At 41.9% G+C, this 27,650-nt stretch overlaps 1 protein-coding gene across 1 annotated transcript in view; it reads left to right on the top strand.

The window, feature by feature from the left end:
- The window catches only part of RABGAP1 (RAB GTPase activating protein 1), a 159,329-nt gene that overhangs the window by 126,878 nt on the left and 4,801 nt on the right, over positions 1-27,650 (top strand). Inside the window, exons 15-24 of the mRNA XM_057548199.1 lie at positions 1,409-1,412; positions 2,150-2,275; positions 2,882-3,025; positions 4,836-4,877; positions 5,138-5,266; positions 16,383-16,475; positions 16,899-17,009; positions 25,420-25,524; positions 26,368-26,451; positions 27,113-27,184. Coding sequence (XP_057404182.1) covers positions 1,409-1,412; positions 2,150-2,275; positions 2,882-3,025; positions 4,836-4,877; positions 5,138-5,266; positions 16,383-16,475; positions 16,899-17,009; positions 25,420-25,524; positions 26,368-26,451; positions 27,113-27,184 — 910 coding nt within the window. The remainder of the gene's footprint in view (positions 1-1,408; positions 1,413-2,149; positions 2,276-2,881; positions 3,026-4,835; positions 4,878-5,137; positions 5,267-16,382; positions 16,476-16,898; positions 17,010-25,419; positions 25,525-26,367; positions 26,452-27,112; positions 27,185-27,650) is intronic.

Below are 27,650 nucleotides of genomic sequence, written 5' to 3' on the forward strand. Positions count from 1 at the left end.
CAGGTGATGTTAGCAGAGAGTTTTTGAGCACCTGTTTTGGTCTGAACTGTGCTAGTGATCAGGAGTGAATAAGATAGTGTGGCCCCAGTCCTTGTGGATGCAGAGCTAGTGAAGTTGACTAGCTGTAGGCAAAAAAAGTCACACAAGTATATCATTGTTACTTTCAGTGGCTCTATGAAGGTATAGTGAAAAATTTGATGCAAGATTATAACAAGGGAGCCTCATTTAGATTACACGCTTCTCTTGGAAGCTAACCTTAAGGTGAACCCTGAAAAATGAGAAGCGGATATCCATTCTCTTTTGTACTTTACTGTATCATTTAACTTTTTTTAACATTGTTATGAAAATAATAAAACTGTTCTGAAAACAAGAGAGTGGAGAGTAGAGCAGTCCTGGCAAAGAGAATAGTACAGTGTATAGAAGCCCTGAAATGGGGAAAACTTGGCATCTGGAAGGAACTGAAAGAAGGGCAGTGTGACAGGAGCATCACAAGCCATGGGGAATAGGAGGAGGGAGCTAGAGAGGTCAACAAGACTAGCTTGAAGGAGTGCTGTGGAGACCAGGCCATGCAGTCTAGATTTTGTTTCTCTAAGAACAGGAAGCTTTTGAAGAGGTTTAAACCATTTCGTGTAGGTTGTAATACAAGTAAAACAAAACCACTTTGCATCTTCTTACTGTGAGCCTAGCTTGTTGGTATTGGTAGGCATGCAAAAATGTGATAAAGCTATGACATTGATAAAGAAGTCAAGTTTTTTTTCCCCCAGCTTTGTTTACATCATAATTGACGAAAATTGTGTGTGTGTGTATATAATGTGTATAATGTGATGATTTGATATACTATACATTGTGAAATGATTCTCACAAGCTAATTAACACATCCGCAAGAAGTCAAGTTTTAAGTTTTTGTTTTGTTGTTTTAATCAGACTTTATATCTCAGAGTCTCACAAGTCTATGTGGTTCGTCTTTGTTCTCAACTTTCGTGTAAGGACATTTATCCTCATTTAAGTGTCACAACCCTTTTAAAATGAGTTTCCCGATGAAATCCCCAATATCTTGGTTTGAACTCTGTGCTGCTTGCCATTGTGTTAAAATAAGTGCTTGTTTCAGAGTAAGGGCAGGTGTGCTACCTAACATCAGAAATGCCACTCTGGGCAGACCAAGTCTCTCCCTCAGTGAGTGGAAGAGTGAAGTTGCCTTCCATGGTAAAGACCTCAAAGGTCTGGTCCTTTGCCCCAAATGCCCTTACCTTTCCAACAATAATTTTCTATCCTTTTCTCATTTATTACTTAGTCGGATTTGCTCTTTAGCTCTGCTTTATTCCCAGTTATTTCTTTACTCAGCCCACCTCCATCATCTTGTTCGACAGACGCCCACCCACCTTCTTGACATTTGGAAGGCTTGCTACAGTCACGTCATGCCTTAAATAATATTTCCAGTGCTCTTTTTCTATTTTGAAAACTAGACATTTTGCCCGGTTCTCAGGGAGATATTTTTCCATAAAGCTGTGGAAGATGTATAAGTGAGTAACATCTGTAAATAGAAGTGAAGTAAAGGAGTTTTTGTACTATTTTAAATATTACTGCAGGCATTACTGTAATACTCTAAACATTTCTTCAAACCTTAGAATACATAAAGTTCTTCTGTAACTAACCATGTTTTTAGCAACAGTGAGGAAGAAAAACATTTTTACTAAAATGAAATAACAGTTAAGGAGGTAAAATGATTTACCAAAGTCTTATGATTTGGGAAAGATGAAACATATACTCGAGTATAGACCTGTTCCTACTCAGTTCAAGTCCTGCCCTCCCTACAAAGCCTGTTCCTGGCTCCCTCAGGAAGACCCAGGCTTTCTTGTTCTTGTGTTCCCACTGATCTTTCTAACTAAGGCATTTTACAACTATTGTATACTGGTTGTATGAGAGGCTCCTCAAGAACAGGAACAGTGTCTGACACAGAGTAGGCATTGTTAAATATTTCTTGGTTGAATGAATGAATGTTATAAAACACAGCTGAGATCTGAGTTACTGCCTATCACTAAATTTCCTAGTATTCAGATAGGAGAGTTGAAGGATGAATTTAATATACTGAGGAAACTTCTGTATATGTTTTTGATCCCCCACCCCTTCCCTCTTTGCCTGTCTGTTACAGATGCCTGAGGAACAGGCATTCAGTGTTCTGGTCAAGATCATGTTTGACTATGGTCTCAGGGAACTTTTCAAGCAAAATTTTGAAGATTTGCATTGCAAATTTTACCAGTTGGAGCGCCTCATGCAGGTAAATAGAGAATCCAGCTTGCATTTACCAATAGGAATGCAGGACTGGGAAGAACAGGATTGAGGAAATGGTGCCAAGGAGCAGTGGCGATTTCCTTAGCCATCCAGGGTTAAGGACAGGTTTTATGTTTTTCATTTCTCTCTATGTAACGATGATGCCAAGATTAATAAGGTGTTAACCCGATGGGTGTGAGCCGGGTTTTCAATCTCATAAACACCCAAAAGATCAGATGACTGTAGGAGCCTTTAACACAGCAAACTCAGTCAAGAAATATTCACCAAGGCTCTGAAGCTGACTGGTTAGGAATCTTATAACAAAAGTGAAACAAACTTTCCCAAACATTTCATAACTTGGAAAGAAAAACTGTCCTTCCAAATATTTGTCACCATTTGGGGATTCCTCTTTAGAGCTACTTTGTGGACTGGAAACGAGAGCTGAGTGCCAGTTTAATACCAGATGATAAGTGTTCTTCTCAGCACTTTGGCAGTTTTTAGAAAAACACAAATATGTGACTTTTTGGGCCTATTTCTAGCAGATTTATGAACCTCCTGAGTGAGAGTTAAACAGCTGCATATGTGCCCAAGACTAATTAGTTTGCTATTTCAGGAATACATTCCTGACTTGTACAACCACTTCCTGGATATAAGCCTTGAAGCACACATGTATGCCTCCCAGTGGTTTCTTACGCTCTTCACTGCAAAATTCCCTCTCTACATGGTCTTCCATATCATCGACCTGCTTTTATGTGAGGTACGTATCAGAGACCACAGCACTTTGGCTTTTGTTTGTAGTGTCCTTCCTGTGTCAGCTCTGTTAAAACAATTTGTTCTTAGTTATTTTATTTCATTGCTGGAAAATCCAGGTTTAAGTTACTCTTCCTTGGGCTGATGCTAATAATCATGTTTTGTCAAAGGTGCTCTCTGCTAAAAAAAAACACATTTGTATTAGTTAGGTTTGGCTGCATTGAAGAAATCCAAAATAACAGTGACTAAATAAAGTAGAGGTTTATTTTTCTTTCCCATGTAAAGGAAATCAGAAGGTTGGCAGTAACCTGCCTTCCTCAGAGTGCAACTCTTGTTCCGTATGGCTGATTAGAGCTCCAGCCACTGTCTCTATATTTAAGCTAGGAGGTTTAGGGGTTTGGGAAGGTTGCATCTCCTCTTTTAAAAGACATTTCCTGGAATTTCCACCTGCATTTCTTCTTAACCTCTTATTGGCCAGAAGTTAGGTACATGACCATACCTAGCTTCTAAGGGGAGTTTTTTTTTAATTAAAGCTGACTAGGAACTTGCTAAAACTTGGGGGTCTATTACTGAAAGAAAATAGATATTATAGTAAATAACAGTCTTTGCCTCAGCTTAGTTTTGGGTTTTAGGGTGTGTGTGTGCCTAAGAAGAAAAAACTAATTTCAAAAATAATATATGTTTGTTATAGAAACTATAGAAAGTATAAGCAAAAAGATTTTAAAATACTTCTAATCGCAGTCTAGAGGGAAACTACTTTTAACATTTTGGTGTATATTCTTTCCACCTTTTCATATATGTGTATATGTAATTTCTATATGGAACAGTTTTTTCATATGGAATATTATGTAATAATGTATATTATGGTTTTATATATATATAAAAATACATAAAAATACTATTATGCTATATATGCTATCTGGTAACCTCTTTTTATCTCATATACTTGACTATCTATAGAAAGACACCTCCACATGTATACCATCCTTATTTTTGTTTAATTATCCCATATTCAAAACATACAAAAATCCATTAAGAAATTTGTATCTTCTAAGAAACCAGCATTTCAGATATACCATTTATTCTTACTTAATGCCAAGTATCCCATTCTTTGGATATATCATAATTTATGTAACCAATTCCTAATCTCAAACCTTTGTCTAGATTTTCACTATTATAAACAACCATTAGTTAAGTAGTTACTGTGGGCCTGGTGGCATGCTAAGTAACCTACATAAACTTCTCAACTAATTAGTTCAGAAAACCATTGGGAGACTATTTGTTATGGAACTTGAGGCCCAGAAACTTTAAAAGTTTAACACTGTCAACAGATTTTAGGGCCTCCCCTGAGCTGTCCTTTGCCCCACTACTCCTAGAATGATTAGATAAAAAAGGCAGATTAGAGGGAACCCTGAGCAGATTCAGTTCTGGGACATAGGGCTCATGGACAGAGTGATTGTTGTACTTGGAGTGAGCAGTATAGAATACAGGAAGAGCCACCAGGAGTTATTTCCTGAGAGATCACAATTTTATGACTCTAATGTTTTAGTTCGGAAGCATAGAATACTTTGAAAAGCATTCTTGAATTGCGAGAATAGCTCTAGAAAAGCTCTTCTCTCAAAAAAATGGGAGACTGGGTCTACCTTAAGTGGTTTTTCAGTGGTTGCCCTGTAATTTTTTTTCCCCAAGATATTTTCAAGATATTCCATTTCTTAAGTTTTTACAATTTATCTAAAAATGGTGGGGTATTCTGAAGACAAACAGCTTTTAATAATCCATATATAAACACTGAAAATGTTTTCTGTGTTTTCTTTTAGGGAATAAGTGTTATTTTTAATGTCGCCCTTGGATTATTAAAGGTACAGTACACATTTATTTGTAAGCTGGGTTATCTGGTATTCCTTGTTCAGCACTTGCAATATCTTGGTCTTAATCTCATTCTGAACAGCCGCTATGCTCTAGCATTGTCCCTGACAGTGGATACGTGCAAGTAGCTCTGCAAAGGCTACAGAGTATCTTCTGGGGATTATAAAGGTGCTGGGATTATAAAATCCTTCTTGGGCACCTTCACAGCAGAAAACTTTTTCTGTACATTGTTGTATTTTCTTCTTTCTTCAAGACTTCCAAAGATGACTTGCTATTGACAGACTTTGAAGGTGCGCTGAAGTTCTTCAGGGTTCAGCTTCCTAAGAGATATCGCTCAGAAGAAAATGCAAAAAAACTGATGGAATTAGCTTGCAACATGAAGGTAAAATCATTTTTGCATTAATTTAGATTCCTTTGTTAATGTCTCACTCTTCCTGATCAAATTGTCAACATTTATAGTACATTAATAATAATGTTTTCTTTTGTATTGTATAATTTTCTAAATATTTTCATATATATTACAGCCTATGAATTAAATCTCAGGTTTCATGATTTCTACTGTGCTGTCCTTTAACTTTCAGTACTTGTTGTTATGGTCAGAAATTCCCTAAAATGAAAGTAATAATACATGAAGGGAACTTATTCACTATTTATCACTTCCAGTGGAGCATTTATGATTTGTATCATTTTTTTAAGGTTAAAAAAAAAGAAGAATCTCCTTGTGTTCATGTTATAAAAGTTTTGTTTTTAAAGAAGAAAAAGTAATTGAGGGAGTTTAGTTTGGAATTTGAGAGGTGGAGGCAAATGGGAGACAGAATAAATAGCTGTATTGAGATGCTTATAGGGTGCATAAAAGACTGACTGTCATATTTACTCAGTGTGTCCCCAGAGGGTAGAACTATGATCAGTGTGCCAGGGGCAGATGTAGTAGGAGAGAAGCTTCACTATCTACTGAATTAGAGTACGGACTGGGAATCAGAGAGGTCTGAATTCAAAGTTGTTTCACCTATTTAAGGCACAATTTCCTCATCTGTAAAGTAATATTGGATTTCTGGTTCTGGTTATATGTCAGACTGAGCTAACTCAGGCTACCCTTCTTTAAACATTTGGAGATGCTAAATAAAGTATAATCCGAGAAGTGTTTAAATACCTGGATGAACTTGAAAGAAAAAAGAGAAATACCCAGGTGCCTTAAACAAAGTGGCTCAATGTATTGTGTGTGATAATAAAAGAGCGTTCCAAGGGAATATAGAACCATAGGTAGGTATTAGGATTTTACTACTCACGAAGACAAGACATGATTTGGGTCCTTCTGGAGGCCCCAAAGTGAAACTGAAATCTGCATAAAGTTAGGACTTTGGAATGGCCACCCTGTTTGTAAAAGCAGGAATACAAAAACTACATATTAGCCTGAGAAATAATAGGAATCATGATATAAAGTGAATGGGGGATTTGGTGGGGGGGGGAGGAAATAGAACTTCTAGAAATTAAAATAATCATTAAAGTTATCATTCAGTGTAAAATGTCACATCCTTCACAAATATTATGGATAACATTTAATGATATTTTACCATGTGCTAGGTACTGTGATTAAGTGTTTTTACGTGTGAGGATTAACTACAGTATATGTACAGTGCTTACCTTAGTGCCTGATAATTAGTAAGGGTTTCAGAAATAATGGCTACTACTATGATTATTTCCTCCCTGGTTTTTCAAGCAGAAACAAACTCTTTTCAGTAACATTTACACCAGTGATGGGTTCGCGCACAGCACACAGCCAAGTGAGCTCTGAGCTTCTTGGAGTTGCTCTTTCTATCCCAACCTGGTTTAGCATACAGGAGGATGCTGACTCTTACTTATGATTTCTTCCCCTCCAAAACCTGCTTCTTCCTCAGTGTCCCCATCTCCAGTTTGTGGGACCTCATTGCTCAGGCCTGAAAACTTGACACCATCCTCTTCTATTCTTTCTTTCACACTTAACATCTTCATATTCCACATCCAAGCCCTATCATCAATATATATCCTGAATCTGATCACTTCTCACCCCTTTCATCACCAGTGCCCAAGTCTAACCATCTCATCACTTCTCTTCTGGAATATTGCAGTCGATTCCTTGGTCCTTCTGTTTCCACAGTGGTTTCCTCCCAGACTCTTTTTGATCTCATCTCTCCCTTGCTTAAAACTCTAATGGCTTCTTACCTCAGAATATAACTCAGGTTCTTGCCTTGGCCTGCAAGGCCTGGCACCATCTCACCTCTGACAGTGTGATTTCAGCTACTGCTACTTTTCCCCCTTACACTTTCCACTTCAGACACCCTGGCTTCCTTGCTGTTCTCAAACATGCCAAGCATGTTCCCTCCTCAGGCCTTTGTACTGGCTGGTCTCTCTGCCTGTAATGTTGTTCTCCTTGATGTCCACATGGCTTCACCCTCACCTCATTCAGTCTTAGGCTCAATGGTCATGTCACCAGAGAGGACTTCTCTAATTACAGTGTCTAAGTAGCAGCTCCCCCCAACTCTTTACACCCTATCTCCTTATCCTGTCATATTTTCTTCATGTCACTTATTGCTACTTAACATTATTTTATATGTTTGATTATTATCTGCGTGCCCCTGTCCCCATGCTGGAATTAAGCCTGTGACAGAGGGGACTTTATCTCTTTTGTTTATTGCTGAATTCCCAGCACAAGAACAGGATCTGACATGTAAATATTGGTTGAATGAGTGAATAAATGAATATTCTGTTGAGTTTCTTCCAAGTGTTTTACAAAGAAGAGTTAACATGGATTTGGGCAAGGCTTAAAAATAGCTTCTAGCTGAAGGTTTACCTTTTGGGTTTTCATTAGCTTGAAACACTTTAATAATAAATGGATTCTTTATTTCCAAAGTCCAGATGGGAGGTGTCTAATGTCTTTTTCCTTGCCTGTGCTTCCAAAGAATTAAGGTAGACAAGGCCGCACAGCACACGTTAATATTTGCTTAGATACATAATTCCTTTTGGTCTTGGAGAGCCCTGCATGGCTAGGGTACACTTTGGATGATTTCCCCTACTTTCACATGGTTTCAGGTGAGAAAAATAGTAATTTTTCTTGAAATTGACTCATCATGGAAAGCCTACAGATTCACCAGGACATGAGAGAGTGAGCTTTTTCTGCTAAAAGGTGGGATATGGTGTGTACAGTTTAGTTAGTGATGATTAGTTTCACTCTGGCAGCTATACTTAATACCAAAAAATATTAAAGGAGATATAGGCAATAGTTGAGCCAATTATTGGCAAAGGACTTCAGTCACAGTGATAATTTGTCAGCTCAAAAATAAGAGAAATCATTGGCAAGCTCAGTTATGAGCCCTGCATTATGTAGACTACATGCTGGAGGAGGGCCTCAGTCAGCACAGAGAGTGCATAGGATCCTCTGGTTGTTTGGAGACCCTCTAGCCATGGAAAAGGGGATTCCTGCTAGGTGAATGCTTTGGAAACTAGCTTTTGAATTTCTTGGTGTAGAATTTAGAAAGGAACATTGGCCTTGTAACTCATTCAATCCCATTCCATTATCTTTTAATTTAAAAAAAAAGTTGTGACTCAGTTTTCTCAGTTGTACTTCCTAATTAAGGTGGGAATAGGGAATGCTTTACCTCACATGCCAGTCCAGGAAACAGTTACCTATTCTTGTTGTTGTCTTTTGTTGTGTTTTAGCAGTTACAGTGTTGTCATTTCCAGTATTTGTACAGATTTTATAAGAATCTCATTTGTTCCTCACAGTACCCTGTGAGGTGCAAAGGGCAAATCAAGTGTGGAAACTGAGGCTTATAGAAGCCAAGTGACTTACCCGGCTGATACTGACTGGGCAGTGCAAAAGCCCTGTTGGAACTCAGGCCTTCTGACTGTGTGCTCCCAAGGCTTTCCACCCCGTTGCATGGCCTCTTATTTCAGAAGGCGGCAGGAACCAAGTTTGGTGCGGCAGTATCTGCAATGGCCACAAGGTGGGTCTGTTGCCCAGAAAGGTCCACTGTCCTCTCGGTGCCTACGTCTTCCTTTTCTCCATCAATCTCTCCCAGTATCTGTCTTTACTTGCCTCTCCTTTTTTTCCCTCTCTCTCTTTTCTGCCCTTTTACTTCTCCCCTTCTTCTCCTTAATTTATTATGGGACTGAATTTTTTTTTTATTTCTTACAGAGTTTTAGACCCCTGCTCTTAATCTAAAATTTAACAACATACATCAAAACTCATTTAGCCGTCTGTTGAATTTCTCTCCCTCCATGGGTCAGTGACCTGAGATGGAAAAGTTGTTTCCACTTGTGATATAAGATCTAAAAGGAATTTCACTTTAAATAGATTGTTCAGGAGATCGGGAATGGTCCTAGGAGCTCCACAGCCCTTTCATACTCATAACTGTGCCATGCGTCATCTTTAAGTGGGGGGAAATGGGAAAAAAATAATTAGGTCTTTTAAGTTTTTGACTCAAGAAATACGTGAGAGCAACTGTTTCTTTGTGTGTCTATACAGGAATTTTGAGAACAAATCTGATACGTGAGGCTGGTTTAGAAGAAGCAGGAACTATGCTAAAAGAGATGGCTCAGTGGGTTTCTTAGATCACATCTGAAGACTTGACCCTTTGGCTGTAGAATCCTGCCTGATGTGAAATGGAATTTCTGAACCATGGCTTCATTGGAATTTGTTATATCAAACATAAAGTGAATGTGCTAGGCTTCAAACTACCTGTAAGAAAAGATATTATTACAAAAACCAAAGAGTAATATCTGTCAATTAATGTAATCCTAACCATTTGCTATTTGGAGAAACAGAAAACTCTTTGGCATTTGGGGATATTTGCCCTCAGGGTATGTTTTTATTCATGAGCTTAAAAGCAGCACTAGTTTGAACTTCATTCTCCACTCAAATCATTTGTATAGTTAGTGTGGGTTTGGGTTTTAACTTCTGTGTTTGTAGTGACTTCATCAGCCTTTTTTCTTGATATGTTCACGGAAGCTTGTATAGTGTCTACACATAGTGAATTAATCCTTAGAGTGACCATATGAGGTCATTTTATGGATGTGTGTACTGAAGGTTAGAGAATTGAAGAAAACTCCCAAAGGGCACAAAGTTAGTAAGGGATGGAGTTGAGATTAGATCCCAGGAATTTCAGACTCTAAAGTCAATGCTTATCATCATTGTGCTTTACTGTACCTGAGGGATTGAATGAATGAGACAAGAGCTACTTCTATTGGTCCACTTTTGGTGATATTTGTCATATAATGATGGGTAACTCAGTCTCTATGTCACTGTTGAAACTTACCTTTTGTACACTGTAGCTGAGTTCCATTTTCCTTATAACTAGACCCGGCTAGTTTTACAAGATGTCTTTACTTGTTCCTACCTTTTAGAATTGGATTTCATGAGGAAGCTTCTGAGTGGGTACTCTCTTTCTCTGCATTGAACCCTAAAGTTTGCTGGTTGTTGCAAGGGTAGCAGTGGTCACTACCTTCTTGTTTTATTTTAATAAGTTCCTCTCCCTTGGTCCTTATCTGCATTTGAGTCCTCTGCTAATAATTTGCTTCTTGCATTTTAGAAAAATACTCTGACGGTATAAGGAGGATGCCTAATTCTACTTAGTAATCTTTGAGGGAGTGTGAGCCTGAACTGTTTGAATAAATTAAATAAAAAGGCTGAGAAATCAAATAGAATGTTGATTTGTTTCAAGTGGCTATAAGTGCAGGCCTTGGAGTCCCACAGACCTTGGCTCTCATGCTGGCTCTGCCTCTGCTTTGTGACCTAAGGTAGGTTAGCACAGCAGGGTTGTAGAGAGAGAAATAAGACGATGCCTTTAAAGTAGCAGCTGCTCTTCTGATGATATTATCATCATCCTTCACACACCACTGCTCTTTTGGCCCACCCTGTTTTGATCTCCTCTGCCCAGGTATCTGCTTTCCTTAAGTCAGTTCAAGTCAACAAGCATTTGTAGATTGCCTTCTATGCCAAGAATATACTGTGCTCAGTTCTGGGCATGCTACAGAGATGGGTAAAAAACAAGAATCACCCCAGACTTGCATCCTTGTGCTGGCATTGCCACTGAACAGTCTGGGTCCTTTACTTTAGACAAGTCACTTTACCTATCTAGGTTTCAGTTCCCCAGTACAATGAGGGTGATAATCCCTGCTGTACCCATCTCAGAAAGTCGTTTTGATGATTAAAGAAAATAGTAAATGTAGAGGTAGCTTGTTATCTTGAAACTTTTATGTAAATCTCAAGTTCTTGTAATCACTAACTGAAAAAGAACCATGGACTGTGTCAGATTTCTTTATTTAGCAACGAGGACTTTGGGGTCAGGATCTCCTTAATGTACCAGACCTCTTCCTACCCACACACTCACCCACACAACATAACTCCAACCCTGCCACGCAGAGCTACTAACATTTAACCTCCCACCTGCACTGGACTTTCTGGGAGTCCAGCCCAGCAGGGATTCTGACTTTTGCAGGGACTTTATTTATTTATTTTTAATTAATTAATTTATTTATTTTTGGCTGCATTGGGTCTTCGTTGCTGCACGCGGGCTTTCTCTAGTCGTGGCGAGCAGGGGCTACTCTTTGTTGCGGTGCGCAGGCTTCTCACTGTGGTGGCTTCTCTTGTTGCGGAGCATGGGCTCTAGGCGCGCAGGCTTCAGTAGTTGTGGCTCGCGGGCTCAGTAGTTGTGGCTCGTGGGCTCTAGAGCACAGGCTCAGTAGTTGTGGCACACGGGCTTAGTTGCTCCGTGGCATGTGGGATCTTCCCGGACCAGGGATTGAACCCGTGTCCCCTGCATTGACAGGCGGATTCTTTTTTTTTTTTTTTAATTTATTTTTGGCTGTGTTGGGTCTTAGTTTCTGTGCGAGGGCTTTCTCTAGTTGCGGCAAGCGGGGGCCACTCTTCATCGCGGAGCTCGGGCCTCTCACTGTCGCGGCCTCTCCCATTGCGGGGCACAGGCTCCAGACGCGCAGGCTCAGCAGTTGTGGCCCACGGGCCCAGTTGCTCCGTGGCGTGTGGGATCTTCCCAGACCAGGGCTCAAACCCGTGTCCCCTGCATCGGCAGGCAGACTCTCAACCACTGCACCACCAGGGAAGCCCCTTGCAGGGACTTTAAACCAAACTTCAGAATCAGCTCCTAATATTTCCTATCAGCAGCCTGTTTCCTACTCTTCTGTGTTAAATGGACTTTATTTAAATGGCTCATTGTTTGCAGCACATGTTCAGAGAAGGAAAGCAGATAATAATAATGTTACAGCCACCCTTTATTAAAAAGACTTCACTGTGTGCCAGCCAGGTACTCTTCTTAGCTCTTTATGTGTTTTATGTCATGTGATCCTCGTAACAGTAGTCCTCATAAGGACTGTTGGGATTTTCACAGAGGAGGACCCTGTGGCTGAGATCAGGCAGCTTGCGCTCAGTCACACAGTAAGTCATCCACAGAGCCAGGACTCAAGCCTTGGTCTGTCCAAGCTCTTACTGGCCGACGGTACTACCTCACTCCCACCAATGTGAGCAGCCACTCTCATTCTTTCTCCATCGGTGTGGGCCACAACATCCCTGCCTGTTCCAGGGCCTGATCGCCTGATCAGGGGCCAGCTTTCCCAGGGCAAGTAGCACATGTTTTAAGAGAGAACCTTATCCAGTTCCTGTGACAGATTAATGACAAGTGAGTGACCAAAGGAAAGGTGTTTTAGACTAATTTTTACTTCTACCAAAATATCAAACTGGCATGTTCCAAGTCTCCACCTTCTCTCTAATTCAGGGTTTCTTAACCTGGGACTATGGATGGGCCTCAGGGAGCCCATGAGCCCTCTGAAATGGTGTGTAGAATGTTTTATTGCTGGGGGTGGGGTGGGGGTTAGCTTCTGTGCTTTTTTGCGGGAACCATGTCTCTCAGGGGACATTCAAAGTGGTACTGTCTCTAACAGTGTTAAGAACCTTGTACTAATTGCAATGAGGTATAAAATTGGTTTTACCTAAATTACAAACTCAGCCTTAACCCAGGAAATTATTAGAATTTTTTCCTCCTTGAAAGTATATTTAAACAGAACAGATTTCAAACTTAATCGTCTTTGAAGGCAAAAATACCTCTGTGTGTGAAGCCGTGATTTCCACAGCCTTCTGATAGGAGTCAGCCAACAGCGGGTGTGATTCAGAGATCTGGGGCTGATTCCATAGCTTCTCTTCTTCTTGAATTCAGTTAAAATTTTAGTGGTAGAAGTAAGAGACAGACAGAATGAACTGTGGGGACTATGTCTCTTCATTAAGTATTTTCATGCTTACTGTGTGCCAGGCATTAGGAATTTCACAGTGCGTGAAGAGTTCCTGCCCTTGTGGAGTTTGCATATCCTGATCTGTGTACATCTTCATATCATTAATGCTTAGCAAAGAACACTGCACATAGTGGGGCTCAACTATTGGATAAATAAATGTCCCTGCTTGCATCCTTATTGAGTTAACAGGAAGGCCTTTGATTTGTTCAACAGCTGACTGTTCCGATTATGTTCCAAGCATTGAGCTGGGCGCTAGAGGTATGGTGGTAAGCAAAACAGATGTGGCCTGTTTCCTAGTGGGAAGACAGATAATCAAGTAAGCACATAAATAAATAATTGTGAACTTGGACAGGTGCCATGGAGGATTTGGCTTGACGCTATGAGACTGTATAATGAAAGACCAAGCCTGATAGGGGGAAGAGGGTGTCAGGGAAGGGTTCACTAAAGAAGTAATGTGGAGGGACTTCCCTGGTGGCGCAGTGGTTAAGAATCCGCCTGCCAATGCAGGAGACACAGATTTGATTCCTGGTCTGGGAAGATCCCACATGCCGCGGAGCAGCTAAGCCCATGCGCCACAACTACTGAGCCTGCGCTTTAGAGCCCACGAGCCACAAGTACTGAAGCCCACGTGCCACAAGTACTGAAGCCCGCGCACCGCAACGAAGAGCAGCCGCCGCTCACCGCAACTAGAGAAAGCCCGCCAGGAGCAAGCAACGAAGACCCAATGCAACCAAAAAAAAAAAAACAGTGATGTGGAGCTCTGATCTGAAAGGTGAAGAGGAGTGATCCAGGCACAGGGTTGCACAGGCAGAGGAGGGACCAGGCTTGCAGTGTACGTTCGCTTTGGTTGCCATTTCCATTTAGAAGACAGGTTGATGCAAAGGGGCGGGGGGGTGGCGGTGTGGGTTCCCTTCTCATTAATTTAGCAAGCGTTTCTGGGCGCTGTCTGTACATGCGCAGGGGACAACAGTGAGTGAGACGCAGTTCTGACCTGGAGAAGGCACTGGTAATGGGACAGGTGGGCTGAGAGGTGTTGGTCTTTCCTGGGTGCAGCCTCATAAGGACACTTGAATTGCTGCTTTTGCTGCTGCTACCTCTCGTTCCTCATTCAGGCATCAGTCTTTTTCACAGGGTCTCTGCCTCAGAGGCAACCTGAACTAGTTGACTCTGGTATGCAGCCACATGCTCCGGAAGTCAGGGTCAGCTATGAACCCATTATAAGCAGTGTTATGTTTGTTTATTTTTTGTTTGTAATGGAGTTGGAGGGGGTGGGGTAAGGCATTTAAGGGAAAGAGGGAAGAAGAGAGAGACCGAGAAGTGAGGCTGAGAATTGGGAAGGCAAGTCTCAGCTGGGAAAGAAGTCAGAACTCTGGACCAGCAAGCTCTGCGTAGAGAAGTGAGCAGAGCTTTGTCTCAGAGAAGCCCAGAGTATGAGAATTATTTTTAAACAGCGTTCACTTTGTTAGCTTAATTATAAATGTAATTCATGCTCAATGTAGAAAATGTGGAAGCATAGGAAACACATAAAGAAATGCCCATATCCTATCACAGAACTGTAAGAACCAAATGAGATGACATGTGTGAAGGGCCTGGCATGTCTGGGGCACTTGTTACACACTAACTGCTGTTACAGTGTGAGGGAGAATCAACCCTTTTGCTCTGGGAATGAGACATTTATAACAAAGGATGATGAAAGGTAGAAAAAATTATTTTGTAATTAGCCTTTTAAAATGTATGTTTATGAGAAGAATGTTAATTCTTCCTTACCCCAGCATGAGAATGAAAAGTTGAAGAATCCTGAAGATTTGTGAGAATGTTTTGTAGGATTTGGTGTCAGTTCTCTTTTTTATAAAGCACGAGGGGAGCCTTGTATCCCTGCCCTCCCTTGTCATTTACACAGACTGACAGCAGAGAGTACTGGGAGGAAATGTTTGCTGCCCACAAGCCTCATTTAGTTTCTGTTCCTCTGCTATTGATCTGTTAGGATTGTTTATAAATTTACTGATCACACAGTTCTATTTAGGTGCTTTCTTTGTGAATCACTTACACGCACGATAAACATTCACCCCAGAATTGGCCTTAAACCGCAGAGGATCTGGGTTTAGGGATGTCAGTTTCCAGCTTGTGGCCTCACCCCAGGTGTTTAGTGGGCATCTTTCTATAGACTGCAGCCAGGGCATAGTGCTGCGCGGCTCCTAGCTGCCTCCCCTCGGGCAGCGGCCAAACTCCAGGAGTAGACTCTGATTGAGGCAGGCCTGTAAACGGCCCGACGGGGCCAGGTGTCCGCAGAATCAGTTGGAGAGGAACACCTGGCAGCTCGAGTAAGACAGAAAGGGAAGAATGGAGCAGGGATTGGAGTTGCTGACATCAGCCTGCCGAAAACTTGGGCCTGTCCCATCCCCTTTCTATGGCTCAGTATTTTCTTCTGTAAACTAAGGAAGTTGGACTAGACTAGCTCTGTGATTCCTAGGAACTGGGAGCTAAAAGTCAGATTCGTGAGTCAGCAGTGTAGTAGTTTGTAGTGGTTGGTAAGAAAAAGCTTGAGAGAAAGAGGACAGTAGTTTAATGGGATGGAAGAGCAGCTAAATAGAACGCTCAGCAGAACTGTGTGTTTAAGAGCAGAGAGAATTGTGCCTGTTTAAAGGCAGCACAGAAGGTGCTAGTTGAAAGGAAAGTGGTAGATGGTAGGATAGTGAGGTGGCTACAGCTTGAACTTTGGACGACGTCTCGCAGCCTGGGCTCAAATCCTGAATCTGCCAGTCTCTAACTGAGTGACTTCGGTCAAGTTACGTAACTTCCTTATGTCTCAGTTAACTTGCCTCTAAAATGAGGATACTAATACCGTACCTTGTAGAGGTGTCATGAGGTCACAGAATGAAAGCACCTGCAGCAGTGCTGGTATGTGCTAAAGAAATGGCCCATGAGGAGGAGGAGGAGGAGGACGATGGACAGTCAGACCTAGTACTCAGGTAGGAGGGGTTGTCTGTTGGGTGTTCATTCTGACTACTGGTAAAAACTTTAGCAACCAGTTATCCCCAGCAGACCCATGGACATGATGGTAGTCATTGAGAAAGAATTTTAGGTCCTGGGCTCTTGTGCAGGAAACACACTTTCATAGTAACTTGAGATGTCCAGGTCAGCAGAGGTCTTGGTCTTCAGGGAAAGCCCTGAAGCACCCACCCGTTTCTGATACTTTTTAATTTGTGCTGTGCTTTATCCTACAGATTAGTCAGAAGAAGTTGAAAAAATACGAAAAAGAATATCACACCATGAGGGAACAGCAGGCCCAACAAGAAGACCCCATCGAGCGATTTGAGGTTTGTTTACGGCCTAGGTGATGTGAAGTGCTTTCAGCCTTTCATTTTACATAATTGTGCCTGTCACTAGCTTTAGTGATTTCTTTTTAAAATTTAGTTTCACTATTTCTAGGTTCCAGTTTCAGTTTGAGTTTGCAAATAAGAAAGCAAGATTTGTTTTGCTTCAGACTAGCAGCCTAGTTTGTTACAGTTCGGTGGGCTTTTGTCACAGTTAAGAAGAAGTAGCTGCTTGACAGTCACTTGAATTTAAGTATTTCTCTTTGGAGATAGAAAGTAAGCAGTTGTTGACTGGCAGCACGTTAGGACCAGCCACATCTCCAGTGATTCCCATAGGACTCGGCAATTCGTTTTGAGGGTTAACCTGAGAAGGTGTCATTTCCATCTGATTTTTATGTCTGTAACTGGTTTCTTTTTACCCATCAGCGGGAAAATAGGCGTCTACAGGAAGCTAACATGAGGTTGGAACAGGAAAATGATGACTTAGCCCATGAGCTGGTGACCAGTAAGATTGCACTGCGAAAGGACCTGGATAACGTAAGTCTAACTTGTCTGAAGGGATGATTATATTGAAACACTTCTCCCTTAATCAAGTGAAATCCTGGAATTTTAGTGTTTGTTGTTCTAGTTAGTGTTTCCCTCTTATGATCCAACTTGCTCTTGTCAGTACTATTCCCTCCTTTCCTTCAGGGATCATCGATGATCTCATTAAGCCCTCCTTACCACATTCTTCTTTCATTATATACGCAAACCCTGAACGCCTTTCCAGACATTGATTGAGAGGCGTTTCTGGCTATTCTTATGTTATTACAATTGGCAGTAGCATTTAATCACTATAATTTCCTTAACTTACCCCTAAGACAAGAACAGATTTCATCATCCTGCACATCATGCGCCTGTTGGATAAGCATTGCCAGTTGTAATAAAGCTCAGTGCCTCCGCAGCCTGCAATTTCATCAGGAATTTCTGTTGGCAGATATTCTGTTTTTCTTTGCTTCTCCTAATCTTAAAAAGTTTGAGATGATGGCATTCCTGGCAGGGCGTTTGTCCATTTTCTATACTACAGGCTTCCCATAGTGCACTCTCTCATTCATGGTTTAGGTCAGAGGTTGGCGAACGTTTTTTGTAAAGGGATAGATAGTAAATATTTTAGGCTTTGTGGGCCACATGGTCTCTGTTGCAACTATGTAACTCTGCCATTGGTGCCTACACAATAAATAAACGAATGCACATGGCTGTGTTCCAGTAAAACTTTATTTACGAGAATAGGTGGCAGGCTGGCTTTGGCGCCTGGACAAAGTTTGGCAGCACCTGACTTATGTTTCCCTTCAGGCTCCTAAGATTACTTTTCTGCTTGTTGATTTTCCTGAGGCTCTAGAGATAGGCTTAGGCTATTGAGGGTTTACAGGGGACTTAACATAATATATTGAACCCCTTAGGATATGTGAACTTCACAAGGTCCTTGACATCCACCAAACATGTATGAAAATATTGTGTACTACTGTATTTCTCTGACAGTCTTTGCTTTCATTAGATTCTCCAAGTGAGTCACATGGCAGATGAAGAGAAAGAGAGATGGCAGTATCTACTGGTTCTTATTACTTCTCTTTAGAAATAGAATAATGGAGTAAAATTTTGAACAGATCTGGATTCTACCATCAGCTACTCTACTTTCAAGCAGAGTGAAGTGTGGGGAGGTGGAGTAATAGCTGTGTCTGAGAGTATAGTGAGAATTACATGATTTGGTGTGCATGAAAAGCACAGGAATTAGGTACAGGCAGTGTTGTTTCCCTCTGTTTGTCTGATTGTCAGCTATAAATAGCTGCAGGTAACTGGGAAGACTCCTTTTTCCAGTTTTTCCAGGGAGGGTGTTGCAAGGCCATTAGCCCTCAGTAACCAGAACCTGGAGATCCCGCTGCTTTTTGGTTTACCACAGTCTCCTTAGGTTGGAGTTTCCTCCCTGTGGTGCAGGTTCCCAGCATACCCTCTGATCTTCTTTGTAGAAACACTACGAGAATCATTCCCTCACTGTTCAGGCATTTCTGCCAAGTGAGCGAGGGAGGTGGGCGTACACTGAGCAGGGTAATTGCTGAAGCAAAAATCACAGTGTGCACCTGTGATGGCTCTTCTAGCAGCTGTAGGTCATGCAGAAAGGAAGTGAAAAAGAAAAGAAGATGGGTCCTGTACTAGAGCTTTGTATTCTACAATGAAATTATATTAAGAGGCAACTTAAGATAAAATTCCAGGCAGATTTTTAGTTTGAGCTGTTGCATTTGCCAGTCTGATGGGACCAGAAGTAACATTGATGCTCTACTAGTTTAGGGTGGAAAATACACTTCTTAGGTTCTTGAAGCCTGCCTCTAAAGAGGGTAAGCCTTTTTTTAAGTTGTCTTTGCCTGGCACAGTAGTCAAAGAGCTAGGTTACATTCCTGATACCAGAAGTGAGAAATAGTAAAAATAAGATGAATTCCCATTTACTCTACGATGCTGTATGTGACAGGCACAATGAGAAGCACTTTGTTAAACTCTAATATCTCTTATCCTTACCTCAGCCTTGTAACATGAGCCCCATTTATGGATAAGGATTTTTTTAACAATAAAGAAACTTGAGACTCAAGGGAGAGGAAGGCACCCAGGAAGAAGCAGAGCCAGGAATGTAACTCAGGTGCATCTAATTGAAACACCCAGGCTTTTTCTGTAATGCCACACTGTCTCCAAAATACATATGGAACAAGAAGCTATGGTTTGATGTTATAACTACATCAAAAATATACTGACACCTAACAGAACATTTCTTAAGCACTTACAGAGTTCTAGACACTGCTCCACATGCTTTGTACTTACTGTCAAATCCTCCAAACAACCCTTGTGTAAAGGATACAGTTATGATCCCCATTTCACTGATGAGGCCAAAAGAGGTTAAATGTCTTACACAGCCACACTGTTAGTGGCAGAGCCCTTAGACTGCAATCCAGCTGGCCTGCCACTCTGAACTTGGCTCAGAGGAGCAGGAACCCTGTTGCACTAGGGCTCAGGAATAGCAAACTGGGGTCCCATCGTCCAGCCATCAACAGTGCTGAGAAAACAGACCTTTTCACACTAAACGTTGAGTCCCTTTCCAAGTTAGTCCTCTCTCGTATCTTTTGAATCATCATGGAAAATCAGTTAGGTTCTGAAGTGAGGGCTGTGGGGTCCTCTCAGCGTGTTTTGGCTTCAGGGGCTTAGATTTCTGAAAGAACTTCATCATGCCCTTTCACTCTTCCCTTTCTGCATCCCAGAGAAAAGCTCTCATATGTGGCTTATAGGATTTCCAGAACCCTCTTTGTATTTCCAACTGATTTTATTATCACTTTTGTTATTCCTCACCTGTCATATCTGTTACTTGTCACAAAGCAGCTATGGAGAGATCCCCGGTCAGCTACTGAGTCCCTAGGTGACTCCATCCAAGCTTTCTCCTCTATGAAATGGGAGTAATGCCTGGACCTGACATTAAGGCATTGGTGCTAAAGGCTGAGAGGGAACCTATGGAAGGCACCTGGCACAGGGCTGAGAGGACCCCACCTGAGTCCTCTCCTGCATGCTTGCTCTCTACACTGAGACAGTGTAATGTGAGAGTGATGGAAACAGACTCAGGAGCCCAACTGCTGGGATTTGAATTCTGGCTCCACTACATTCTAGTTCTCTGAACTTGAGCAGGTTGCTAAACTTTCCCCACTGAATTACTTTGGTCTCTTTATCAAAAATCAATTGACCTGTATGTATGAGTCTCCTTGATTCTATATCTGCTCCATTGATCTATACGTCTATCGTTAACGCCAGTACCACACTGTCATAATTACTCAGGTCATGTGAGTCCTCCAATTTTGTTGTTCTTTTTAAAAAATAATTTGGCTATTGTAAGTAATTTGCATTTCTATATAAATACTAGAATCAGTTTGTCAACTTCTAGAAATAAAAGCCTTCTGGGATTTTGAGTGGGGTTGTATTGAATCTATAAATTAGCTTGGGGAGTGTTAACATCTGAGCAGTGATTGAACCTTCCAATTCATGAATATGTTACAATTTTCATTTATTTAAGTCTTTTTCAATTTCAGCATAGTTTTCTTAGTTTTCACTTTACAAGATATGCACATATTTTAATCTGTTATTAAGGGTAATTTTTTCTTTCTTTTTTTAAAATAAATTTATTTAATTTATTTATTCTTGGCTGTGTCGTTGGGTCTTCGTTGCTGCGTGTGGGCTTTCTTCTAGTTGCGGCGAGCGTGGGGTACTCTTCACTGCGGTGCGCAGGCTTCTCATTGTTGTGGATCACGGGCTCTAGGTGCATGTGCTTCAGTAGTTGTGGCATGTGGGCCCAGTAGTTGTGGCTCGCAGGCTTTAGAGCGCAGGCTCAGTAGTTGTGGCGCACGGGCTTAGTTGCTCCGTGGCATGTGGGATCTTCCCAGACCAGGGATCGAACCCGTGTCCCTTGAATTGGCAGGTAGATTCTTAACCACTGCGCCACCAGGGAAGTCCCAAGGGTAATTTTTTCTTAATTGCATTTTCCAATTATTTATTGCTAGTCTCTAGAAATACAATTGATAACATGACCTTGTATCCTGTGACCTTGCTAAATCACTTACTATTCTTGTAGCTTTTTTGTTTATTTTTTAGGATTTTCCACATACACAATCATATCATCTCTGAATAAAGACAGTTTTACTTCTTTTCAAGTCATTCTGCCTTTTTTCCCTTGCCTTCCTACACTGACTGGGACCTTCGGAACAATATTGGATGGTGAGAGTGGACCTCATCACCTTGTTCCAGATGTTAGCTGTAGGTTTTCCATAGATCAGGTTGAGGAAGTTCTCCTTTCTTCCTATTTGCTGAGAGTTGTCATGAATGGGTGTTGAATTTGGTCAAATGCTCTTCCTGCATCTGTTGAGGTGATTATTTGCTATTTTTCCTAATTCTGTTAGTACAGTGAAGTGTAGACAAACTGATTTTTCAGTGTACACAAACATTGCATTCCTAGGAAACATGGGGTTCCTTTTTTTTTTTAAGATTTTTATTTGTATTAAAGATTTTTGTGTTGCTAAGGAATATTTGTCTGGAGTTTCTTTAATGTTTTTGTCTGGTTTTGATATCGGGAATGCTAGGCTTCTAAAATGAACTGGGAATTTTTTAAGTCCTATTTTTTAAGGACTTTTTGTGGGATTGTTCCTTGATTAAATCTTTAATTTAATTCCCTAGTGAAACCACGTGGACCTGGAGCTTTCTTAGCAAGAAAAAAAAAAAATTTTTTTTTTTTTCTTGCTGCGTTGGGTCTTCGTTGCTGCGCGCAGACTTTCTCTAGTTGCGGCGAGCGGGGGCTACTCTTCATTGCGGTGCACAGGCTTCTCATTGCGGTGGCTTCTCTTGTTGGGGAGCACGGGCTCTAGGCACGGGCTTCAATAGTTGTGGCGCACAGGCTTAGTTGCTCCGCAGCATGTGGGATCTTCCCAGACCAGGGATCAAAGCCATGTCCCCTGATTGGCAGGCGGATTCTTAACCACTGCGCCACCAGGGAAGTCCAGCAGGAAATTATTTAATTATGATTTCAGATATGAAGCTATTCAAATTTTCTAATTCTTCATGTGTACATTTTTATACTTTGCGCCTTTCAAGTGATTTATCCATTTCATCTTAGTTGTCAGATATATAGGCACAAAGTCGTTGATATTCCCTTTTTCTTTTAATGTTTATAGGATGGATCTGTTGAAGTCTTCTCTCTTTCATTACTGATATGGGTAATTTGTGTCTTTTCCCTTTTTTCCATAATCAGTCTGCTAACTAGAAGTTTATCAATTGTGTTGATCTCTTTAAAACCAAGCTTTTGGTTTTGTTGATTTTTTTTTCTTTTTCTTTTATTGATTTCTGCTTTTTTATTATCTCCTTCTACATTTCTTTTGGTTTAATTTGCTCTTTTTCTAGGTACTTAAAGAAGAAGCTTAGTCATTGATTTGGACCTTTCGTCTTTTCTAAAATAAGCATTTAAAGTTATAAATCTCCCTGAAGCCCTATTTCAGCTACATCTCACACATTCTGATGTGTCTTGTTTTTATTTTCATTCACTTCTTGTGATTGCTTCTTTGATCTCTGAGTTAATTAGTAGTGTGTTGTTTAATTTTTAACTATTAGGGATCTGTCCCCGAAATTTTTCTGTTGTTGATTTCTGATTTAATTCAGTTGTCATCAGGGTACATATTTTTTCTGATTTTAGTGCTTTTAAAACATACTTATGCTTATTTTAGGGCCTTCCATATTGCCTGATGGGTGAATGTGCCACATGCTCTCAGAGAGTATGTGTGTCCTGTTGTTGTCGGTGGGGTGTTCTGTCATGTCACTTCTGTCAAGTTGATTGACTTCCACGGATTTACTGCCTTTCTCTTTATTTGTTCTATCACTTACTGAGAGAACAGTGAGGAAATCTGTAACTCTGTGCACTTATCTATTTCTCCTTTCAGTTATGTCAGTTTTTGTTTCCTGTAATTTGAATTTATGAATGCATTTCAGATTTACTGCCTTCTTAATGGAGTGACTCTTTTATTGTTATGAAATGTCCCTCTTTGTCCCTGGTTAATACTCTTTGTTCTGGGATCTACTTCGTCTGATGTTAATATAGCCATTCCGACTTTCATGGTATTTCATGGTATATCCTTTTCCATACTTTCACTTTTAACATATCTGTGTCTTTATATTTAAAATGGGGTTTTGTAGCCAGCATATAGTTGGATCTTGCTTTTTGAAATTTAGTCTGATAATCTCCTTTTAATTGGAATGGTTAGACCAGTTACAGTTAATGTAATTATTTATATGGTATATTTAACTCTACCACCTTGCTGTTTGTTCTCCATTTGTTGTATTTGCTTTTTCTTTCTTTTTTCCCCTTTTCTGCCTTCTTTGGTTTAACTGGGTATTTTCATGATTTCATTCTATCTCCTTTACTGCCTTATTAGCAGTTCTGGAGCTCTCTGATCTCCAGAGCTCTACCCAGCAGGTTCCAGGCACCTCAGCATCTCTGACCCCCTACCTCTGCCTCCTTAACCCTTTGAGGCATACTCTGTTTGGAACCCCTCACCCTGCTCCTTGGTCCAGAAGTGCCTCTAGGCAGAAAGCCACAATGGTAGTAGGACCTTGCTTGTTTCCTTTCTCCCAGGAACCACAGTTCTGCATTTGTTTTTAGTGTCAGCAAACAGTAGTTTTATGTATTTCGTCCAGTGCTTTGTTTACAGTGGGAGGGTAAATCTGGTCCTGGTTAGTCCTTCATGACCAGAAGCGGAAGTCTGGATTTGTGTTTATCGCCGGACGCTCTCCCCTTATGTGCTTACGTGAGTAGAATGACTGTGCAGCAAGTGCGGTGCCATGCGAGGACCCTGGTTGGCCAGTCCAGTGGCCTCTGTGCACCTCCTATTGACACAGCCTTGGGAGTCAGCTCTTGGAGTGATGGCACAAATGCTGGGCTCAATGCTGAGAGACCTGGTTTCAGATTCCAGCTCTGCTACACGCATTGTGCAAGCTTGTGGAAATCACTTCCCCATCTAAATTTTTTCTAAACTGGGGAGTCAGGATGGGCAAGGAAGACTCTTGAGTTCATGACCTGGCTGTCCCGTACTTCTTAGAATCAGTCTTATCTACCATGGGAGTGACGGTGAGTAACAGAGAATATAAGTATGTGCTACAGGTTCCAAAGTACTGTTCAGAAGATGTTAACTGGGTCCAGGGGAGAGAAGGGAGAGTTAACAGGATGTTCTGCTGATTAAAGTAAAACAGAATCTTTGACAGGACTTTATTCTTCTTATTTGTTATTTCCTCTTTTGTTTGATTCTTATTCCCATTTTGATTGCTACTGGGGTTTGAACTAGAGGTGATATAAGCCACTCACCAGAAAGGACAGGCCTTAACTCCAGGACCCCATTTAATTGCATGCATATGCAGTTTGCCAGTAACTAATGGCCTTTTGAGTTGCATATCATGCCATTCTCAGTTCTCCATTTAAGGCCCCAGCCCCCTGGAACCTATGCCTCCCAAAGAAAGTATGTCAGAAGATGTGGTGTAGTAGAAAGCAGGGGGACTCAGCTATACTACTTTAGCTAGGTGACATCAGAAATGCTCTTTAATTTCAGGGAAACCACCATCCATTGTCAAAGGAGATTGGATATAAGGAGCTGGCAAAGACCCTCTATATCTAGCGCTCTGTAACTAGGAGCTTCCACCTCCTTTCCTTGACTGCCTTCTAACATGCTACAGTCTCTCATTCTTCAGTTATCCTTGGACTCTCCAGTGTCAGGGACTGTATTTGTCAGGTACAGGTGTATCATTTTCACTTGGACCCAAAGATCTGCCCACCAGACCTTTGCATGCTTTAGAAAAAAACTGGGGTGGAAGATGGCCATTTCAGGTAATAAAAGGAGAGTGCTAGGAAAGGGGTGCCTTCCTTTGTCAGGTGACAGTGAGAGCAAAATGCAGAACTTACTTGAAGCAGAGCAAATACTGAGAGTTTGGAAGAAGAAAACCAGAATTTATTATTACTATTAATGATAATGACACCTACCTTTTATTGAGTGTTTACTATATGCTAGGCACTGTGCTGAGCCCATTCCACGCCTTATCTCTCAGATGAAGATCGTGAAGCTCAGAGAGGTTCTCAATGACTTGTCCAAGTGGCACACAGTCAGGGAGTGATGGGCGTCAAGACCAGGCTGTCTGACAAAGGCGAGCTCCTAGCTACTGCCCTGCACTGCCTCTGGGCAGGAGACAGGGCCGGACACTTGTGCATGAGTGTAGTCTCAGCGTGACCTTGGGCATATCACATCCCCTCTGTGGATCACAGTTTCCTCATCATCTTAAAATTGGATTGCTCTGGGTAATTCAAATCCCTTTCAGTTCTCATTTCTTGTTCTGTAAAAGCACCCCTTAAATGTTTCAGGCTGAGGAAAAGGCAGATGCACTGAATAAGGAGCTGCTTATGACCAAACAGAAATTGATTGATGCAGAGGAAGAGAAAAGACGGCTGGAAGAAGAGTCTGCTCAGGTAAGGGGAGCTTTGCCCCTCCCACGTTCCTCTGTGTCTTGCAAATGCTTGAGAGCTGGGAGTTCACTGGTGGCTTCCTGTTGGCACTGGAGAGCCCAGAGACAGCTGGCTTCAGTTTCTCTCCAAAGGCCTTTTGTATTTACTGTGAAAAGCATAATGGTTCTTAATAATTAAAATGTAGGAGGAGACAGTGGGGCAAAGCCCATCCTTCACTGGGGCAGGAGAAATTCCTGTGTGTCAGCATCTGAGTGTGACACGAGGGTTAGCATTTCTGCAAAAGGAAGGCAGACATTACATAATGTCTGGCTCTTCCCCTGCCTGTCCACCAACATCTCCCCCACAGAGCAAACTCTGGAAGGCTTGTCCTGAGCACAGCCCCTGGGCGCAGACTCACAGCCATAAGAAGAGCTTTGGGTGCTCCGTGCCCCAGAGCAGGCTGGCTCTCCTTCACCACCCACCCTCTCGTCTCAGTCAGGCTGCCTGAGGTGAGAGATGGCGGGGCGCCTCCCACATAATCCATGAGGCACTGAAAGAGCAGCAGTCCTCCCGTTAGCTCTTCCTCTGCATTTGCTTTGTGTTACCTCCTCAGCTCAGGATCCCAGGTTGGGCTGCACTGACAGGGAGGAACTTCAGCAAAAGCCCCAAGCTGAAAGTTCAGAAGTTTTGACTGTTCTCTCCTAGCATCAAGAGTAGGGTTAGTACTGCTGAGAGTGAGGAAGAAGGGAGGAGAGTTACCTCCAGTAGGTCAGGCACTTTGGGGAAAGCCCAGCGCTAAGCACGTAGTGCCAGAGTTTCGCTTGTATTTCCCTTAACATTCACTTTTGCTTTTCTTAATGTACGCAGTTAAAAGAAATGTGCCGTCGGGAACTCGACAAGGCAGAATCTGAGATTAAAAAAAACAGTTCTATCATCGGTGACTACAAGCAGGTGGGTCCGTGCACCCTGGAATTGGGCCATGTTCTCTGGAAGCCCTGCTTACCTGCACAAGATGTCTTCTCCACACCCACACGCGTCCCTGCTCGGCGACTTGCACTGACGAGTCCCTTTGCTTCATTGGACAAGTTACCGCACTGCTTTTCAACTGTAAAATAAGGGAAATCATCGCTCACCCGGAGAACTGTTGTGAGGAGTCCATGAGATTATCTTTGTGGAGCACCTGGCATAGTTCCCTCACATAAGCAGGCACTTAATACATGAAAGCCCCCTAGTTCTTGGGAGCACTTCAGACTCATGATGTAGAACCACTTCTCTCCCCAGCTGGTTGCATTTTGAGAACATAACTGAATTGGTCTTGTTTCTTTCTGTACTGGGATCTCGTGCTGGCTCCTGAGTCTGGCAGTGTCTGTAAACATTGGCCATCGAGCGTGGCACTGAGAGGTCCCTGCAGGTCCTAGGCCGGTGGATGCGGAGGTGGGAGAGCCAGAGGCCCCTCTGCTCACCTGTCATCTCACAGCCCCTCCTGCTCAGTGCTGTCCTAATTCCGCTCGTGTAGTCCAGCTTCCACTGTAGAATTCACCCCGAGCCCAAGCTGTGCAAATTATGACATTGCCGAAGAGATTGTCATTTTATATTATGTTTTTTTCTTCAGATTTGTTCTCAGTTGAGTGAAAGATTAGAGAAGCAGCAGACTGCTAATAAAGTGGAAATTGAAAAAATTCGGGTAAGTCTTCCTTTATCAAAGAGATTTTATACCACCTAGTTCATTTTATGGCTATATTCAGCACAAAAGGTTTTGGGAGGGGGTATTCTGCTTTTTTTTCTTTTTTTTTAGATAACCTACCACTATTAATAACAATACTATCTTTTTTTTTTTTAAATAAATTTATTTATTTATTTTATTTTGGGCTGCGTTGGGTCTTCGTTGCTGTGTGTGGGCTTTCTCTAGTTGCGGTGGGCGGGGGCTACTCTTTGTCGTGGTGCACGGGCTTCTCGTTGTGGTGGCGTCTCTTGCTGCCGAGCACAGGCTCCGGGCGCGTGGGCTTCAGCAGTTGTGGCGTGCAGCCTCAGTAGTTGTGGCGCACGGGTTTAGTTGCTCCACGGCATGTGGGATCTTCCCGCACCAGGGCTCGAACCCGTGTCCCCTGCGTTGGCGGGCGGATTCTTAACCACTGCGCCACCAGGGAAGT

Source organism: Balaenoptera acutorostrata, chromosome 6 (genome assembly GCF_949987535.1).
Source record: "Balaenoptera acutorostrata chromosome 6, mBalAcu1.1, whole genome shotgun sequence".
Taxonomy (NCBI): Eukaryota; Metazoa; Chordata; class Mammalia; order Artiodactyla; family Balaenopteridae; genus Balaenoptera; species Balaenoptera acutorostrata.